Raw genomic sequence first — 20,919 nt, forward strand, 5'->3', positions numbered from 1 at the left:
TTATCACACTCAGAACAGCCTTTTGCCCACAGAGCTTGTTTGTTAAGGGACAGGGGTGCAAGAGGTTAATGAAGCAGCAAATTAGTGGTGGTATAAGCTGGAAATCTTTCTAGTTTGACACAGCCTTCATGTACTTGGGTCTTTTTGAGTAGCTCATTTCCTCAGTGCATGTAATCACAGAAGCAACTGTACCCTTTTCCCAATGAAGTAGGAGGAGCTAGAGAGTATGACAGAGCAGAGCAGTGTTGTGAAACAATGGACTTTCTCACAAGCTGCATCATTTACCATGACTATAAGCAGCAGAGCCATCAGCCCCCTCATCTTTTTCTCCCACTTTGTAGCAATTGTCACAGTAAGTTCCTACAAGCAGGGGGAAAGAACTCTGAACACATGAGATTGATGCTGAAAGCACAACTAGAGCCCAGGAGCTTAAGTGATGCTCATGAGTTTTCAGTTTTGTTGCAGCTCCTGAATAGGCAGTGAGTATTCCTATACAGCACTGCAGTGTAGCCAAGACAGGGGTGTGTAGTAATTTTTGATACAGGGGCCAATCCCACATTCTGGTAAGTGGTCCATGATTGTATTTTTCTATGGCTAGGGTGGATGCTACATTGAAACATTTCTATTTGATTCCTACTGGTGATGGGGTGTAGTAGAGCTCCTCCCCACATTGTTCAGAGTTGACTATCCTGAGGAAAGTGATTTATTCACAAGAATAGACCACCACAAAGGTGGGTTTATTTCAGCTAAGTCTTAAGAAAAAGAGTGTTGGACATTTCCTAGTCTAAGACTAATATTTCCATTGGTCAGCCAAGGGAAGTGCAGCTAAGGGTGGTTTTTTTTTTTTTGGGGGGGGGGGGGGGGGGGGGGAAGAAGGTTGCAATACCTAAACAAAGAGTTTTGAAAGTAGTGCATGCTACTTTACTAAAAAAAAAAAAAGACACCACTGCATACAATGCAAATTTTATTGTGCAATCTATTTACATAAATTCCAGTTCAGACTTCACCCCCCTCCCCCAAAAAGTGAAGTGTTGTAAAATACCCTTAAGCCCCAGGAAATACTTAAACCTCACATTTATCTTCAAACACTACAAAGTTTAGAACTGCTGAGGACAGAAGGTTACTGTACACCAATGCTTCATACTGAAAGTGGCACAGATCACCAGTATAGGTTCAGGACTAGAAACAAATTAGGATAATATAACTTCGATTATCTTCACTCATCTCCTTAACTGCTTTGGAGTCCAGAGTATTTGAGTGTTATGATTTTAGAGGGGATTTGGTCATAAGTGTTTACAAGTCTGGAACTAAAGATGACCTGCGCTTAAATGTTAAGCATTAGAATTTACGTCCAAATTATAAAAAAGCAGGGACTGATCCCTTAAAGATTTAAAAAAATAAGTAAAGATGCTTGCATAGCAATCAATCCTGCAGAGATATTTAAGAATCATTCTCTGGAATAGGCTTATAAAAAAAAGCAGGGTAGGCCTTAAACATTTTCAAATTGAAATCCAGGTGTTGGTATAAAAAAAAACACTTTAAAAGTTGCTCCAACTGACTGACTTTCATATTTGCTTGTTACTTCATTTACTCAAAGCTAAATAAATGCCAGTTTACACCCACAGAGCTCAGACAACAAACAGAGGGCAGCTTTCCAGCATAACGGATTACATAGGGCCTTCAAGTTGCTACCACACTTCAACTTTTGAAAAGTGAAACAGAGGTTTTACTTAACTACATTATGAATGTTCATCAGTCACTGCTAAAGTAAGATTGAGAAAAAGATTACCCACCTGTAATTTCTACTCCATTAGTGATACAAAAATATTTACAAATATACACACAAGATTTCCACCACTTGTTTCTGAACCACTGTGCTGTGTTTTCATATCTGGAAAAAACCTAATGTGAAAATTAGTATCTTTAAAATGCTTAAAAATATACTGAACCTGATGCAAGGATTTCAGACATCACTTCTGGAAATAATGCATTTGCCAATAGTTCACAAGGCAGTGAAAGGTACTAGTGTGCTCAGAAAGATGCACTTAGGTGAAAAATTTAAAAAATAAGCGGTTTTCTTCCTTCTTGATAGGAACCCATTGCCCATAGGGATTTTGCTTTGTATCTTCTTTTCCCAAGGATACTGTTGGCTCTGTAGCAGAGGGACTTCCTGGTTTCTGGAGTACTGGCTTTGCCACTGTGTTCTAGAAAGAGATACTTGTTTCAGTGACCAGTTTTAAAAATTGAAGATCCACAATGCTACAGTTTACAAATCTATGGCTTACTTCTAAACGCTCTTTCCTTCAGAGCTCCTAAACTCACTAATTATATCCCTAAACACCACATTTCTCTGAATTACCTAGCTATATTATAAGAGGGTAGGTAGTAAGAGGAACTCAATTGACTTCCAATGTTAGGTTCAAAGTACTACACACATGCAAGTAACTTGGAAATCAGTATTTTCCATCTTAGCTATATGTACTTACATTAAGGCTGAAAGATATGACTTTTGTTGTGGGAGCTCTCAGTTCCACTTTTGGTTAAGTCTTCTGTTAGTCTTCTGGATTGCTAAAGAAGGAGGCTCAGTTTAAAACATGGTTACAGATGTTCTATGTGAACTAAGGAAATTCTCTAGAGTATGTGAATATTCTAGTATAAATTCTCTACTTTACTGATCAATAGTAGCTTAAATTATAGAGTACTAGAATGCACATACTGATCAGTGTTGATAACTCAAATTAGGAAAGTTTTGGAATTTATCAATACAATTGTGTCAATGTACATGATATAAGGCTATACATATACATGTTTTAGCTTTAGAGAATTTAAGTGATAACTGACTAAGCATGGACTTCACAAACTGAAATGGAATTGTTACAGCAAGCTGTGTGTGAACCCTGTATCCACCCTGCAGAGCTTTGGAGAAGGACAATAAACTTATCTGCAAGTGATGCAGGCCTCTTCTTCTGTAATCTCTCAATATCTGGAATATATTACATACATTATGCCTGTGCCATTTATGTAGTTGTCTAAGAAACCCTTATTAATTTTACTTTGACACAAAAGTTTGGTAGCTTGCTATGTAGTTACTATTGTAGAGATCATCCGACCACATGTAAAACATTTAACATTTCTAGTACAGCGCCAGTTAAACCTGAATAAGTTACTTCTTTTCCCTCCCTTAATTCACAGTAACTAGAGCCCACAAGTCCTTTAATTACCACCAGATTTTCTTCATCAATGTCTGGAGACCATATTCATGATTTCTATAAGACAGAAATACAGCATGTAAAATGCATTTGGGGTCTGGGTATGAGATGTCTGGGCACAATTTTGATGCACATGAAAACTGACAGTTAAAGATCATCTTTACAAAATCCTAATAGGCTTTGGCAAGTGACTCCCTAATTGTTTTAGGCTTTGGCAAGTGACTCCCTAATTGTTTTAGGGCAAAAACAGATCAGCCAATGAAACTGGCACTTCCTATAGACTGGCAATTTCTCTCTCCTAACATGCCATTAGTGGCAAGTTTGTAGGCAGAGAGAGCAGCCAACCAGGTATGCAGTAGGTCTACAAAAGTTGTTGGCATCTTGGTAAGTTTAAAAGCTTTTTGATGTTTTGTCATGAAGTAGTACTTGAAAATTTAGACACTTTGCAATGGAAAGCAAAGGCAAACAGCTTTTCATGCATGTCATGTCAGTAGCATAGGCCTTAAAAAAAGATGTTTACCTTTAAATCTAGATTTCTCTAGTACATAATTACCTCAGACTCCACAGAATCTTCGCTTCTGCATTTTCCACCATTTGTCTCTTTGGATGTGCTGCAGACTCGCAAGCTAGCTGGCAAGACTATGTTATCTGTTCCCAGGGCTTTTGCAGCATTAGCCTTTGCAATTTCTAGGAGTTCCCGCCTTTCTACATTTAAAAAAAAAATCTTCTGTTAAGATAATCCTGGTGTAGTGACTAACACAAAAAGAAACAGTCCAGTGCAAGTCATTTTCCTTTGGAAAAAGCATGTTTCCAAACTAAAAAACTTAGATACTACACCCTTATTAAACATAGTTAATATGGCAATTCTAAAAAGAACATAACATGGGGCAAAGCAATCCCAGTCAGAGTGGTAGCAGAGTTAATCTGTAGCTTTAAAAAAAAAAAAAAAAAAAAAAAAAAAAGAGTAGTCCTGTGGCACCTCAGAGACTAATTCAAATATTTTAATATGAACTTTCATGGGCAAAACAACACCCACTTTATTTCTCTCCAGCTCATCTGATGAAGTGGCTTTACCCCCCCAAAAAAAGTCAGCTGACCTAAGACAGAAATACATCCCTGAGTCTATATGACTCTAGCAACAGGAAAAGCCTGCAAGTGAGTCAGTCTTGAGTTCATCTGCTTCCTAACATGGATGGGAAGGAATAGTATAGCTACTCCGAGTGTAAATACCTTTTTCACTTAAACGCAGAGGTGTTCTACTATGAGATCTTGTTCGTGATCTGCTTCTCCAACTTCTGTAAGCCTCAGGATATATGGTTCTCCCAAATCCATAGTATCTTCGACCTCTTGATCGTGATCTGCTCCTTGAAAAACTTCTATAATATGGTCTTCCACGAGACCATGACCTTCCACGAGACCTGGATCTGGTACGTGATCTGTATCTTGGAGGAGAACGATGATATCTCCTGTACATCCTAGGATGGTACCTTCTTCTGTATTGAATGCTACGTGATCTTGACCAACTTCTGGAATACGATCTGGAGTATCTTCTATACCTTCTGAAACCATTTCTTCTAGCTCGTGATCTTGATCTGCTTCTGGACCTACTCCAACTCCTTGAGGAAGCTGAAGTGCTTGAACTAGAACGTGAACTGTAAGATGATCTGCCAGATGATCTTGATGATCTGCCAGATGATCTTGATGATCTGCCAGATGATCTTGATGATCTGCCATGACTAGTATTAGACTTTGAGCGACTCTCTCTCCCCCTTGGTGAGCTGAGAGTTAAGTCATCCATGTAGTTTGTCATAGCCTCTGTCTTTGTGTTTGCCTTCAGTTTATCTGAACATCCAGTTTCAGTTCCTGTTTAAAAAGATTGGTCTAACATTTATTCCTTGCCAAGACAAGCTAAAATCCAAGTTGTAACTTTGTCTTCTACAACTCACAAGCCTTGTATAGCTAGAAGTGAAAAACGTAAAAGCTGTTTGGCAGTCTTACTTCTGCCCTAGTTCTGTTTCAAATTTCTCTTAAGAGTTTCTCCCTGGCTTCCACATGCATTTCCATAAATGACATCAGAATGTGGCTAAATTCCCTAAAAAGCATACGGCTAATACCTAGTTATTTTGTGCAAAGTGAGATACTGCATTTAATTGGTTGTGCCATTTAATTGTGATTTTTTACAGATGTTCCAACAAAACTATTTTCAGTTTCTAAAGGGTTATTTTACATGGGGGAAAAGAATTTGTTGTGAAATGCCTTTGCCCAATGAATAATCCCAGTAAAGACATCAATTTATACACAAATACTAGAAATGTTAGTTTGCATTCTTAGCTCTAGTAAACACACAGAGCTAAGATGGCTGCCATCATAGCAACAGCTGCCACTGTTTTGGTTCAGTTATTAAGATGGTAGTGCATTCTAAAGAAATACTCCCTATTTCCACCTTTTAAGTCCTCTCTTGCTTTTATTATAACTGCCACCTTCTTCTGCTTGAAGGAACTCCAGTGAGGACTACATACAAATGCCAGAAGTGAATGAATTAAGAATTTATGGAGCAAATCTTAGGACTTTATCACCACACCACCCACAAGCACAAAGCCTTTTTATTTCCCTCAGTATTAATATGAATAGCTTCATTTGCATATCCAACTTTGCCTTTAAATAAATGCAAAGGTTGCAAGTCCTGGAGCAGGGTGCACCTAGAACAGGGAGCCCCGCAGTGAAAGCTGGGTTCAGTGCTGCATGTGTTCAGAGAAAGCAACGTTGGCATCTCTACCCCCCCCCCCCATGGCCCAGAGGGTCTCCGACCTGCCCCCCAGCACTTGGGTGCATCCTCAGAGCACGGAGCACAGCAAATGCCAAGGTGTGCGAGGACACGGGCAGGAACGGGGCTGGCTGGGCAGAGAAACGACTTCGGAGGAAGTGGGTCTGGCCCACGAAAGCTCGTCACCCAATAAAGCCATCTTGTTAGTCGTTAAAGTGCTGCAGAGTCCTGGTTTGTTTCCCTGCTCACGGGCACTTACCACTGGGGGCCGCGGGACTCCCCTGCTCCTGGCTCCCGGGGGGCATCTGCGGGCTCCTGCAAGGGACACGAGCGTTAGCGCGCGAGGCGAGCCCCCCCCCCCGACCCACAGTCTCCCCAATGACAAGAGCCGGCGGGGCAGCCCAACAGCTTCAGGGCGCAGACGCTTCCGCGGGGAAGGGCACGTCCCGCCGCGCAGGCGAGGGAGCGGGTCGGGCCTGCGCCCCCAGTAACTCACCGGCCCCAGGAGGCCTGGTCCCCGCCACACGGATCCCGGGCTTGCGGCGGCGCCTGAGGGGACAGCCCCGTCTCGCGGGTCACGGCCATCGCGGGCACAGCGCAGCCTGCCGGACCGGGCCCGCCGCCCTTCAGCCTCCTCCCGACGCCGCGAGCCGCGCAACCTAGCAACAGGCGCTCGAGCCGAGCCGCTCTCAGCCGACAGCGCGAGCCGCCGCCCAACCGCCACTAACCGCCGCTCCCGACTGAGAAGATTCGAGAACCGCCGCACAGTTTATGTAACCTGGGCAACAGGGCGCATGCGCCGCCGGGGGCCTAGAAGTTTCTCCCCCTCCCCACCCAGAGCCAGCTGTAGCGCATGCGCATTGAGCGCACTGTCCTCTGACCAGCACCAGGGGGCGCATGCGCAACGAGAAGCCTGCCCCTTCGCGTTGCTAGGGGTTACAGCGCATGCGAAGGGGCAGTAACGCCGATAGCGTCTCCGCCTACTGGCGGGGGCGCCTGCGCGGTGTGACCGACACCAGTCGGTGACTTGTGACGTCTCAACATCCGGGTCCCTGAGCCTCAGGTTTGTTTACTGCGCCGCGGGGGGGTGGCGCGTCTCCGCCGAGGGGGAAGAGCCCGCGCGCTGCCCGCCGCCCGCCTGCCACGCGCTGGGTACGTGGGGCCGCCGGGCGCCCCTCCCGCCGCTGGCCCCGGGCGAGGCTGGGCGCTGGGGTGCGGGGCGCCCGTCGCCTGCTTCCTCCCTATTGGCTGGCGCCCCGGGCCCCCTGCGCCGCTGGGCTTTGGGCACGGCCAATGGGGGGCGACAGGTCACTGGCTGCGTGCCATTGGCTGCCCCTCGGGGGGGCTGCGGCCCATTGGCTCCCTGGGGCCCCAGGCCACTTGCTCCCCCGCCCTATTGGCTGCCACAGGCCAGGGCCCGCCGAGGGGGGGGCACTGTCCCCTGACCGGCACCTCGTGCGTCCGTCCATTGGCTGGGCCCCCCGGCGCTGGGGGGGGTGGGGCCGGCACGGGGGGGAGCGGCGCTGGGGGGCGGGGGGCCGGCAAGGGGGGAGCGGCGCTGGGGGGCGGGGGGCCCGGCAAGGGGGGAGCGGCGCTGGGGGGGCGGGGGGCCGGCAAGGGGGGAGCGGCGCTGGGGGGGCGGGGGGCCGGCAAGGGGGGAGCGGCGCTGGGGGGCCCGGCAAGGGGGGAGCGGCGCTGGGGGGGCGGGGGGCCGGCAAGGGGGGAGCGGCGCTGGGGGGGCGGGGGGCCCGGCAAGGGGGGAGCGGCGCTGGGGGGCGGGGGGCCGGCAAGGGGGGAGCGGCGCTGGGGGGGCGGGGGGCCGGCAAGGGGGGAGTGGCGCTGGGGGGGGCCGGCAAGGGGGGAGCGGCGCTGGGGGGGGTCGGCGGGGGGGGGCTCTGCCCCCGCACAGGCTGGCTGTGGGGTCTGGTCTGAGCAGCCTGGGCTCAGGCGCCACCAGCGAGCACAGGGAGCCGAGCGCAGCCGCCCCCGAGATCACTGGTCACTCATCCTCTAAAACAATGGCTGGGCCTCTTCCCAGCCAGTCCTTAGGAGCGCGTGGCGTTATACCGGGGTTCAGATCCCGCCTTTTATCAGTTACGAGGCAGGACCCAGTATGAGTCCTGCTGTGAGGGCAGGGGACTGACTCTCATGGTCCTGTCCAGTTCTGTGAGATGGTATCTCCATATTATGGATGATACGATTAACAGATAAGCCTAGAGTTATCCATTAATCTTGACTACTCGCATTTCCGGCCCCTTCTCCCCCTGTTCTTGGAGCAGCCTCTATTTGCAGGGAGCTCGGACAACCCATGGACAGGGGCTGCTGCCACCCTGCACTGCTGCCTCTGTATGAGAGGCAGCAGCGTGGGGCAGTAGGGAAGCTGGTTTTTAAACTGGTTCCCCTTGTGGACTATCTCCCACCTGTCACCCCACACGCTGCTGCCTCAGACACAGTAGCACGTGGGCCCGGGAGTGCACTGGCTGCCAGTCCCACCCTCGGGGACTATGAAATAGTCGTGTAACTGATAAGATTTCATGTGGTTACTTGATTGAAATTACTTGATATCTAACATCCCTACTGAGTATCCGTAGATGATCTAACAATGAAGGATTAGAGATCCATGCTGAATTTTGTCAGCTGTCTCTGGTTTTCTTGATTGTTAGGTTTTGTTAACCCTTGAGGGAGTAAAGTGGTCTGCCTTACAGTGGATTCATTCTTATCTCTTAGGGTACATCTACAGAGCAGGGTTTAATTTGAAATAAGCTATGCAAATTGAACTATGTCAATTGCATAGCTTATATTGAAATTGGGAGTGTCTACACAGCACTTATTTCAAAATAGAACGCTCTCCCTACGACTTCCCTTACTCCTTGTACAGTGAGGGTTACAGGAGTTGGAATAAGAAATCCTCCGGCTTGACAGTATTTCAACATTATTTTAAAATAATTCATGTTTCTGTGTAGACATACTCTCAGAAAGCAATTTTGGGCAACTGCTCTTCTGCTCCGAATGGTTGCATTCTGACTTACTTCACTGTGTGTAGGTCCATTGTCGTGGTTATTGAGAAGACTGTTTTTGATTATTCTAGCTCTTTTTAAAATCTTCATAGCATTTCCATGTCATCTTATATTTGTTTCATACTAGTATGAGAAGATGTTCTTTGTAGGAGGGGGAAATAAAAATCATTTCATTTTCTAGTTTTTCAGAGAACTGAAAAAATGTCTGGATTTCTTGAGAGCATGAGATGTTCAGAGTGTGTTGACTGGGGAGAAAAGCGAAATACAATTGCATCTATTGCTGCTGGTGTGCTGGTGTGTATAATTAACTATTTTTATATTACATGTGCTTTTGGCCTGTATTCAACAAGTCAAGTACTGCACTGAAAAGTCCCTGCATAGGACACAAAAAGAACACCACTTTGAATGTACAGTAAAGCTCCATTGGTCCAGCATCTGATGGTCTGGCACTCCTGATGGTCCGGCACCATCAGGAACCCGGAAGTGCTCCAGGCAGCCAGACCATTGGAGCTGCTTTGCCCCCGGCTTTCCTGATTCAGCCGCTGCTGAAACTGACCAGCGGCTGAATCGGGGAAGCCAGGGGCAGAGCAGTTGGAGTGCTGCCGGGTTGGTCCTGTAGCGCTGCCCCTCGGCGCTGCGGGACCAACCCGGCAGCACCCCAGCTGTTCTGCCACAGGCATCCCGATTCAGCTGCTGCTGAATTGGGGACGCCTGGGGCAGAGCCAGACTGTCAGAAGGGGGGGCTATGAGGAGTCTGGGGTGGCATCCCCCCACACCACCCTAGACCCCTCATAGCCCCCCCCTTCCGATAGTCCGGCATATCTGATAATCCAGCACCCCTTGGGTCCTAAAGGTGCCAGATTATCGGAAGTTTACTGTATTATGCTGGCAGCTAATATTGGATATTGTGTGGTTGTCTTCAAAATAAATTATTCTGAAGAGGATTGGTTTACTTAAGGAAATGGTCTGCAGGACCAAATAATGTTACTGTCTTAAGAAAATCAGTGCTAAAATTCAGTTTGGTCTATACCAGTGCTTCTCAAACTTTTTGGTTCACGGCCCACCCCGCTCAACACAGACTTTCCACAGACTACCAGCCAACCTCCCATGATGACAGAATGGGTGCAGGTGGAGGTTGGGAGGTCTGGCTGGGAACTTGGGTCAGGAGCTGGTTGGCGGTAAGGGTCTCCACATGAGGTTGGGTGTAGGTGAGGGCGCAAGATGTGAGCAGAGGGGAGGATGCAGGCGCAGATTGGGAGTGCGGGGTCTCAGTGGAAGGGGGATGGAAGGTGCTTACCATGCCTCTTTGCGGCTTTCTGCACCCCCACACCCTGAGCCCCGGCTAATGGGATCAGTGGGGAATAGCCTCCAGGCAAGTGGTTTCCTGCGCTGCCTTTCCCCATACAGCAGTGCACAGAGCCACTTCCTTCCCCCGCAGGTTGGATCTGGCCTGCAAGGCACATTCCTCACCCCTCAGCAGCGGGAGCTGGTGCTCCAACCTCACAAGCGGGGCAGGGCCCGTCTTGCAGGCCCGCAGCCCACCTGCAAGACCTAGCAGTCCACAGTCCACACTTTGAGAACCCCTGGTCTATGCATGTGAGAGATGACTTTGTAACACTCTCGGATAATATAAAGCACATTTTTTGGTTGTTCTTGGTACTATAGAAAGCCTTACAAGCTGATCAGTTAGCACATTTGTGTCATATCACAGTTTGCCTGGTCTTTAGCCACTGTCATAGCCGCTTCATCCTTTATTCTATCCCATGCAAGGAACTTCTGGTGTACCACAAAGCTAGTTTACAGCAAGACTTAATTCAAGTGAATTACAATGACATGCTTTAAATATATGCACTAGCTGATATTACATCACATTTTTAAGAGGCTATTGTAAAATGATCTTTCTGTAGAAATTGTAAGCATGTGCTACTTTATTTTTCTCAGTTTCTTCCAGTTTAGTGCTGCATGTCAGTGACCTTCACTGACTTGAATGAAAGCTAAATTGGCTTTATCTAGTGTTCCGATGGGGTACTAATATTAATTTTTGCTAGACAATGTTGTAATGATGCTGCATGTAAACATGTCTGTATTTTAACTTGTATTTTAAATAGTTTTTTACAGGCTGGTGGATTATCATAGATGCAGCTGTTAAATATCCTCATATGGAAGACTTCAACCATTCCTACCATGCTTGTGGAGTTATAGCCACTATTGCATTCCTAATGTAGGTGTAATTTCTTTACCAGTACAACATACATTATTGAAATTGCATCATGTGGTTAATACTTTTTTAAATTGCAGGCTCTTATTCTGAACTTCCACAGTCTTGTTTATAGCTATATGTCTATGTTCAGCAGTTAAACTAACGCTATTTCTGCTGTATTGAGAGGTTATTGTGTGGAGTATTTTGTCACCTAAATCATGTGAAATGTATATAAATCAGCACTGAACCACATATATACAAATTTACACGTAGGAAAATCCTCATATTCACATGTGACCCTGTTGATCTCTTTTTAAATTATACAGATTTTTTAATTGTGTAGATTTAATTAATCTGGTTTTGAAACTGCTTTAATTTTTTTCAAATTTGAGCAACTAAATTAACTGTGCCCTCCTTTTCAGAGCAACAGTTGGGGAAAATATTTATAAAGTAATAAGATGCCACCATTCTTGTAAATGAAAATAGAAGAAATTATTCAAATATGCATTTTCTTTACAGCTTCATCTGCATTTCTCAATTGTATTCTGTTTTCATGCAGGATCAATGCAGTATCCAATGGACAAGTCCGTGGTGACAGTTACAGCGAAGGCTGTCTTGGGCAAACAGGTAAAAATGTTATAAATAGCTGGTTGGTCCCCAGCCTGTAACAATGCTTGGGATTCTTCCGTCCCAAGTGCAGGACTCTGCACTTGTCCTTGTTGAACCTCATCAGTTTTCTTGTGGCCCAATCCTCCAATTTGTCTAAGTCACTCTGGACCCTATCTCTGCCCTCCAGCATATCTACCTCTCCCCCCAGCTTAGTGTCATCTGCAAACTTACTGAGGGTGCAATCCATCCCCTTATCCAGGTCATTCATAAAGATATTGAACAAAACCGGTCCTAGAACCGAACCTTGGGGCACTCCACTAGAAACCGACCACCATCCTGACATCGAGCCATTGATCCCTACCCGCTGGGCCCGGCCTTCTAGCCATCTTTCTATCCATCTTACCGTCCATTTATCCAATCCACATTCCCTTAACTTCCTGGCAAGAATATTGTGGGACACCATATCAAAAGCCTTGCTAAAGTCAAGGTCTATCACATCCACTGACTTTCCCACGTCCACAGAGCCCTCATCATAGAAGCTAATCAGATTGGTCAGGCACGACTTGCCCTTTGTGAATCCATGCTGACTATTCCTAATCACTTTCCTCTCATCCAAGTGCCTCAAAATGGATTTCGTAATGATCCCTTCCATGATTTTTCCAGGAACCGAAGTAAGACTGACCGGCCTATAGTTCCCTGGATTGTGTCTCTTCCCTTTTTTGAAGATTGGCACTACATTTGCCTTTTTCCAATCATCCGGGATCTCTCCCGATCTCCACGACTTTTCAAAAATAATGGCCAAAGGCTCCTCAATGACATTTGCCAACTCCCTCAGTACCCTCGGATGCATTAAATCCGGACCCATGGATTTGTGTACGTTTAGCTTTTCTAAATAGTTCCTAACCTGTTCTTTACCCACCAAGGTCTGTCTATCTTCATCCCATCTTGCGTCACTTAGTGCATTAGTCCAGGAGCCGACCTTGTCCGTGAAGCCAGAGGCAAAGAACACATTGAGTACTTCAGCTTTCCCCACATCATCTGTCACCAGGTTACCTCCTTCATCCAGTAGGGGCCGCACACCCTGGCTGATCACCTTCTTCTTGTTAACATGCTGTTAGCAGCAGCAGAAGAGCCAGCACTACCTGAGCTGGGATGGGGGGAGAGTGCACAGGGGAGAGGCAGGGCGGCTGGGATGCACACCTGCCCCCTGGCTGCGGGGCTCCGTAGCTACCCTGCCTCTTCAGCAAATGAGCTGTTTGCGGCACTTTGGAAGCTTCCCCAAAGAGGAGTTGCTGAGCACAGGCCCAGATTTTCCCCATGAGTGCTCCAGCCCAGAAGCACCCAGGGAAATCAGGGATGTTAATGGTTAACGGGTAAGCCGGTAGAGGCTGGAGCAGCCCTCTGCCCACTCCCCTTCATCCCATTTCCCCAGTTTAATCGGTTAACTAGCTACATGACCGGCTGGTTGGTTCTCCCCCACTTCTCCTCCCGATCTTCCCCGGCCAGCCCCGCTGCACCCATTTAAGGTGTCAAGAAACTTTATCTCTGCATCCTGTCCTGAAGTAACATGTACCCCATCAATAGGGGGATATTTGAAATCTCCTGTTATTATTGGGTTTTATTTGTATAGCCTCTCTAATCTTCCTTACTGTGCACAATGTGCATCCCAATCTTGAAATATGTGGTATTTGTATAAACTGTTTTGAAACTAGAGTAGATGGAAAGTCATTATATTCATGCGTGTGTATATTTTTAAGGTGCTCGCATCTGGCTGTTTGTTGGTTTTATGATGGCTTTTGGGTCTCTGATTGCTTCCATGTGGATCCTCTTTGGAGGCTATGTTGTTAAAGGTAAGATATGATACAAATCTTATTTTTTCATGGTTTACTTTACTGTGATAGTGTTTTAAATGAATACTGAATGAATGAGTGAGGGTTGTCTTTCTGCGACATCTTCAAGAGAGCATTTTTTAATATTTAAGCCTTAGTCAACTGGTGCAGGCCCCATCCCAGACTTTCTCTATTTTACCCTCTTTTCCCGTCCTCTTCCTTATCATCCATTTCTATTGTCACTATTTATCCTATTCTGTACTTTTCTTTATTCGTTTTTTCTCCAGCTATATTTTTCCTCCCCTTTTCCAGTCACCTTTTCTCAATGGTAATATTCCAGCAGATAATCTTTTCAAAGAGTCTGTTCCAATTTCTGTAAAGTGTATGTTACTGTTCATCCGTCTTCTGTGCTATAAAGCCAGCAGTTGGCATCACTGAGAACTGAAGGAGTGTCTACACAGAAAGATCTAGTGGTGTAGTTATGCCAGTTTAACTCCCTGTGGACACTCTCATTCCAGCATATCTTTCAACCACTTCCAAAGTGATATAAACAAAACCCGAAAAAAGGCATTCTTTGCAGAATAGAAGTCTCTGCATATAGAGTTTTACTAGTGTAACTATAATTTTCAAGTTACATTTTTATATTGGCGTAATTTCTCATGTAGACAAGCCTTGAGAAACCTGAGGGAATTGGACACTGTTTGGTTCTTGTATAAATAAGAGATCATTTTATAAAATATAAACAAAGCCATGAGCCAGTTCCAGCCAGGAATAGCAGAGGTGAAGGTAATGTGATGTTGAAGTTTGGCAGGAGTCATAGAGTACTGGCAAGGGTGAGAGACATTCTGTTAAAAGTGAACCTTTACATTCTTTTCTGCACTGATATTAGTTACCCATCTGCTCTATGAAGCATTTAGGGTGGATTTCTGAAGGAGCCTAGCAGAGTTAGCTAGCCAACTCTCAGCAAGATCCTTCCCAACTCCTTTGGTTCTGTTCTATGTACAGGCAGTCCCCGACTTACGCGGATCCGACTTATGTCGGATCCGCACTTACGAACGGGGCTTTTCTCACCCCGGAGCTCGCGGGCGGCGGGACCGCCCAGAGCGCAGCGGTCCCGTCACCGCGTCCTCCGGGGTGAGAAAAGCTGCTCCGGGTCTCCCTGGTGTGCTGGGGGGGAGTCCCCCCCAGCACAGCAGGGAGACCCGAGCAAAGCCGCAGAGGCAGCGGGATCTCTGCGCCTCCGCGGCTTTGCTCAGGTCTCCCTGGTCTGCTGGGGGGGAGGGGGTGCAGCTAGTGCGCCCCCCCCCCCCCCCAGCAGACCAGGCTTTTGTTGCGGGACGCCTGGGGTAGAGCAGCTGGGGTGCTGCCGGGTTGGTCCTGCGGGGACCTACCCAGCAGCGCTCCAGCTGTTCTGCCCCTGGAGTCCAGATTCAGCCGCTGTTGAAACTGATCAGCGGCTGATTCCAGGAAGCTGGGGGCAGAGCAACTCTGCCTAGGGCTTCCTGTAGTCAGCCGCTGATCAGTTTCAGCAGCGGCTGAATCTGGAGCCAGTTCCGACTTGCATACAAATTCAACTTAAGAACAAACCTATAGTCCCTATCTTGTACGTAACCTGGGGACTGCCTGTATCTGTATATTGTACTGACTTGTTCCTCTAAGGTATTTGAAACAGGGACATTCTTATTTGTGCAGCACCTTGAATATATGCAGTGTCGTACAAAACCAGGACAGTGCTGATAGTCCCATGTGGTCATTGCATTTATGATCTATGTTTTAGTCTAAAAAGTGAGGTATGTCTAAGGTAGTAAACTAAATGTTTTTTTCTGAACAGAAGGCTATTGTATGATGCTCCCAGGGAGCTGGACGTTATGCTTTTTCTTCTGGTGCACACAATTGACAGATGGCGGGTGGAGGTTCATCATGTTAGAAATGGACATAGAGAGACAAACTTCTATCCCATGTCATAAGATAATAACAAAATTGCCTAAGTGAAACTGTAATGACAGCAATGCCCAAAAAGCTACACTATGCTCAGTTTACTTGGCTATGGAATCCTATTCTTCCTTTCTGTGCCCTTTTCAACTATTTTTTTCAGGCATTTACAATGTTAACTGCAGCATTACAATTTTGAAGTCCTTGTTGATTTTCCCTATGTACATTTTTTCCTGTTACTTTGCATCATTTAATGTGTATGTGTTAGTGTTTAGTTCTGGTTAGTGCTTTCCTGTCAAACTAAATTTGTTCCTTAAAGTTACTTGACAAAACATAAGCCAGATTTCTCCAAATATGCTTTTCCTGCACTGAGCTGCTAATATTTGTCAACGTGACACTGGAGCCTAGTGTCTCTGAAATATCAGAAAGAGAGAAACAGGATATTGTTGAGAAAACCATTCTGAAAATCTAATAGAATTTTTTTTTCTTTTGTCAGAAAAACCACTAGTATACCCAGGAATAGCTGTCTTTTTCCAGAATGCATTTATCTTCTTTGGGTAAGTCTGTTTTCCTTCGTTTTATCCCTTTATCCTTCTAAACCAGTGGTTTTCAAACTAGGCTATGGGAATTCTTAACAGGGGTAAAGGAGCAAAATCCTGTAATGGCGAACCATGCATTCTATTTAGTAACACGTGGCAATCTAATCAACCTTTAATCTCCTTTCAATTAAAACTGCAGACATGTTGGTGATAGTTTCCTCAAATTGTGGTGCACACTCCACTTGGGAGTGCAGAGGAACATTCAGAAGAGCAATGCAGCAATACCAAATCACTTTTGCCACAAGCTGTTGTGGCTGTGCACATCCCTGAATATTTCCTTGCATCCCCCAGTTTAAAAACCAAGAAGCTGTTGCTAAATGGAAGGCAGAAATTGGGGGGGTGAGCCTGGGGGAGAGCCCACAGGAATCCCACCCCTTACGTGTCACCTCTGCCTATCTTAGGCTATGTCTGGACTGCATTACTCTCTCGAAAGAGGATTTACAAATCTCGCACTTCATTTGCATTATCGCGTCCACGTACTTTTTTTTGGGGGGGGGGAACCCCGCAGTCTAGATGGGTTTATTTTGGGGGGGGAAACCCTTTTTTGAAACAACCCGTACACCTCATTTTCTCAGGAGTATGGGTTCTTTGGAAAAAGGAGTGGGGTGTTTTGTTTTTTTTTAAAAGAACCCTGTCTAGACTGCGGGGGGGGGGAGGTTTTCGAAAAACGCTTTTTCGAAAAAGCGCTCAGATGCGATTATGCAAATGAAGCACGAGATTTGTAAATCTGTGCTTCATTTGAATATTCTATCTGCTTCATTTGCATTCCTCTTTCGAGAGAGGAATGCGATCTAGACAAGCCCTGAGTCTAGTTCATATTAATATCTCACATCGAACATTAAGTATAAAACTAGTCTATTGTAATTACCTGTTACTGTTATTTCTACAACCCGCTCACCCCCAATCTTTGAATGATACACATGTGGCTAGATCTCCAGTGAAGTTAGTGGGGTTCAGGGATCTGCCTCTATGGATCTGCTTGAAGGATCAGGCCTCAAGTTTGTGGGTTACAAAAGTCTATACTATTTGAAACTTTGTCTCAAGACTTGCGATTTTGAGTTGCTTCCTTTTGAAGTTGATGGCTCTTGTATCCTGTGCAGCTAAACTTTTGTATTTATGCCTATTTGTTTTATTTTTGAACAGAGGGCTGGTCTTTAAGTTTGGTCGCACTGAAGACTTGTGGCAGTGAATGGGTCAGGGGAAGTGAGTCAGACCTATGACTTTTTTTACTGCACTGACCTGATTGGTTTTTGTTTGTTTGTTTGTAATGCAATTTTATAAGTGGTAGCTCTTGAATTATTGCTAAGGATAAAAATGAAAATATAAAATCATGAGGCAATACAATTTCCATTTTCTGTTCTGTTTAAAACCGTTTTTTACTATTGGCTGTTGGTTTTAAGTGTTGTATCATGTGAGTGAGATGAAACGCTAATGGAGAAAGTGTAACAATGGAAAACACTCGTATATTTGTTACAAGTAAATATAGAGGAAAATGTCTGTATTTAACTAAATGTTTTGCACTGTATTTGAGGTCCAAAACTGCAATTAAAAGTACTTTAAAACAATTTTAATACTTATTTATTACAATATGGAATGTCCTACATGATGCTGAACACTATGAACGTCCTGGATTTCAGTATTTGATGTGGTATTTCTTCATAGTGTACAGTACTCTGCCTCATTTGGTTTTATATGAAAATATTTGATGAGTCATACTGAAATGGTTCAAAAATTTAGAATAAAAATTAGTTATTGTTGTGTAAGAGTTCATGAAGATTAGAGAGTCTGTAGCCAGGTGTTTAGGATGGGCATCTGGGAGGAGAGACCCAAATTCAAGTCCATGTGCCAGTGACTCTATAAAACGTGAACCTCCTTCTAGGGTTGCCAGATATTTTCACAAAAAATACCGAACATGGCGGGGGAAAAATTGGTTGAGCAAAAGAAAGGGTCACTGCGCCTTTAAATCCCAGTGCTCCACACTCCCCGCTCTCCCCACCAGATGCGGCAGGGGAAGAATGTCCCAAGTGGCCTTCCATCCGAGACACACAAAATACCGGACATTTTACATGTCCGGTATTTTCTGGTTTTTTTTACCGGACAGAGGCCGCAGATACCGGACTGTCCTGGCCAATACCAGACACCTGGCAACCCTACCTCCTTCAGCAGGAGAGAATTGTCGCAGGATATCTGAGGCCAGGAGCTAGGCCATGGCATTCTCCTGACAGGTGGGAGAGACCAGTTTCTGTGCAGGGCTCTAGAGATAAGCAGGTCAGTGATTATCTTGTGACACAGAACTACAGACTAGCTTTTCCTGTACCTGGAGCTCCTTCATTACTGCCAATGGAGTAATAAGAAGCGTTAGTGACCAAATAAGTGTTAGTTTCCCTTGCTCAAGGACCATATACACATTTCTGTATCCAAGAATATCATTTCAATCTATTATGGCAGAGTGTTGCCAGTTTGCTTTATTTTCAAGCAACTGTACTAATTCAAGACAACCAATAGAGGCAATAGTAATAGAAATGTAGCCGTGTTAGTCTGGGGTAGTTGAAGCAAAATGCAGGACTATGCAGCACTTTAAAGTCTAACAAGATGGTTTATTAGATGATGAGCTTTCGTGGGCCAGACCCACTTCCTCAGATCAAATAGTGGAAGACGAATGGAAGAGTGGAAGAGCCAGACGAATATCCAGAAACCATCTACTTCAAGACAGACCCAAGAAAACCAACAATAGAACACCACTTGTCATCACCTACAACCCCCAACTTAAACCTGTCCAACACATTATCAATAAACTACAGCCTATACTGGAACAGGATACCATACTCCAAGAGGCTCTGGGAGACAGACCCATAGTCTCCTATAGACAACCACCTAACCTCAAGATGATTCTTACCAACCACCACAGGACATACCACACTAATACCAACCCTGGTACCTTCCCTTGCAACAAACACCGTTGCCAGCTTTGTCCACATATTCATTCTGCTGATACCATTATTGGACCTAACCAAGTGAGTTATAAGATCAAGAACACATATTCCTGCGCATCCAGAAATATAATTTATGCTATCATGTGCCGAAAGTGTCCGTCTGCTATGTACATTGGACAAACGTCTCAGACGCTTCGCCAAAGGATCAATGCCCACAAAACAGATATCAGACAAGATCACAAAGAAAAAACTTTCTTGCCATTTCAACCAGAAAGGACACTGTCTCAACGACTTAACCACCTGCATTCTGCTACAAAGACCTTTTACATCTGCACTTGAAAGGGAATCCTCTGAACTGTCATTCATGTTAAAATTTGACACTCTCCGGGGGGGGGGGGGGGGGGGGGGGATTGAACAAAGACCCCGAACTAGCTTCCCCAATTATCACCTCTAATACCATTAGCTCACAGACATCTAACTCTCCCCACCTCTAATATCATTAACTCACAGACACTTATCTTCCTTCCTCCCCCCCCCCCCCCCCCCGCATCCCCCTTCTGTTCTGAAATGTGATTTGTCCTTTTCATACGTGTTCATTTTTTTTAATTGTATCCTTTGGTATATATGGTTGTGACTATTTTCTTCCACTATTTGATCTGAGGAAGTGGGTCTGGCCCACGAAAGCTCATCATCTAATAAACCATCTTGTTAGTCTTTAAAGTGCTACACTGTCCTGCATTTTGTTAATAGAGGCAATGTCTGTATTAATGTAGGCAATTGAAAAGCTTTGAGTGAAATAAAGAAAGAAACTCTGACTTAAGATGCTCAAAAGGTATGTAATGGCCTAACTCGTGGAAGTCAGCAGAGGTGCATGCCTAAAGATCTTTGAAGATTGGGCTCTCAGTAATAAGGCCTCAGTCCTACAAGGAGCTCCATGTGGGTACAGGAATCTGCGTGCACAGAACTCATTACAGCATTGAAGATAACTATATACTAAGATGGGGTGGGCAAGAATTTTTTACCTGGGGCCACTTTAGAAATTTTTGAAGTGTAAGGGGTGAGGGCTCAGGCAGAAGGGATGGGGCCAGGACATTTCCATGCTTCCCCACCCACAGACCCTGATTAGTCTGGGAGTGGGGGAGCATGCAAAGTCTTTGCCCCTCCAGAGAGAACCGCCAGATGTTCTGAACTGCTGGCAGTTCCCTCTAGGCACCCGTGTCCTGGCAGAGGCAGGAGACTTCACCTGCTGCCCCCCGCTCAGTCAGGGCTTGGAGAGGGGGAGCACAAGAAGTTTCTCGCTCCTTGCCTCCACCCTGCAAGGGAGCGCCGGACCTAGAGGGAACCGCCAGCTTAACAGCAGCTGGCAGTTGACTTTATGTGCTGAATCCCTCATAGGGCAGGAGGAGACTTCACGCGTTCCCTTGCCCCTGTCCCCAGGCCAATGAGGGCTTCGGGGCAGGGGGAGCACGCTGTCTCCTCCTGCCCTGCCAGCAGCACACAGGCATTCCTTGCAGGGCGGGAAGAGACTTCATGTGCTTCTCTCCTGCCCCCAGACCCTGATTGGCCTGGGAGCAGGAGGAGCGGCAGGGCCACCGCAGGCTGGATCAACTTGCTTAGTGGGCTGATGTGGCCCACGGAGGTCCTTTTGCCCATCCCTGTGCTAAGACCATGGTCCTGAGTCCAATGCAGGTAGGCCCTTGTGGTGACTGCTAAAGTCTGTGCAGAGTTGAGGATTTCAGTGCAATCTGATGCAATACTTGTCTGCTTTTAACTACAGGGGATGCATTTTTCAGACAAACTGATTTCTCATCTTGACTGTGCCCCATA

The 20,919-nt window shown here is 45.8% G+C and overlaps 2 protein-coding genes across 3 annotated transcripts; one reads left to right on the top strand and one right to left on the bottom strand.

The window, feature by feature from the left end:
- Positions 1-951: 951 nt before the first annotated feature.
- RSRP1 (arginine and serine rich protein 1) lies at positions 952-6,754 on the bottom strand. Its single transcript, XM_075908931.2, is given in 8 exon segments — positions 952-2,065; positions 2,067-2,204; positions 2,487-2,516; positions 2,518-2,568; positions 3,763-3,914; positions 4,440-5,072; positions 6,233-6,288; positions 6,470-6,754. Coding segments are annotated over 8 exon segments (1,212 nt in total). The 5' UTR covers positions 6,559-6,754; the 3' UTR covers positions 952-2,002.
- Positions 6,755-6,880: 126 nt separating this feature from the next.
- Positions 6,881-17,724, top strand: TMEM50A (transmembrane protein 50A). Of its 2 annotated transcripts, none has more exons than XM_075908933.2 (7): positions 6,881-7,036; positions 9,172-9,284; positions 11,099-11,211; positions 11,750-11,817; positions 13,557-13,649; positions 16,057-16,117; positions 17,303-17,724. In XM_075908933.2, exons 2-7 carry the CDS (start codon positions 9,192-9,194, stop codon positions 17,346-17,348), a joined length of 474 nt encoding a protein of 157 aa, XP_075765048.1. In that variant the 5' UTR covers positions 6,881-7,036; positions 9,172-9,191; the 3' UTR covers positions 17,349-17,724. The 2 variants fall into 2 exon arrangements, with proteins under 2 accessions (XP_075765048.1, XP_075765047.1); XM_075908932.2 differs by having other exon boundaries at positions 6,980-7,125.
- The last annotated feature ends 3,195 nt before the right edge of the window (positions 17,725-20,919 follow it).

The sequence above is a fragment of the Pelodiscus sinensis genome, chromosome 26 (assembly GCF_052426305.1).
Source record: "Pelodiscus sinensis isolate ZL-2025 chromosome 26, ASM5242630v1, whole genome shotgun sequence".
NCBI lineage: Eukaryota > Metazoa > Chordata > Testudines > Trionychidae > Pelodiscus > Pelodiscus sinensis.

Coding starts and splice junctions, on each gene's coding strand:
- TMEM50A (XM_075908933.2), top strand. CDS start 9,192: ATGTCTGGATTTCTTGAGAGCATGAGATGTTCAGAGTGTGTTGACTGG. Junction 11,212..11,749: donor GCCACTATTGCATTCCTAAT/GTAGGTGTAATT, acceptor GTTTTCATGCAG/GATCAATGCAGTATCCAATG. Junction 11,818..13,556: donor AGGCTGTCTTGGGCAAACAG/GTAAAAATGTTA, acceptor TATATTTTTAAG/GTGCTCGCATCTGGCTGTTT.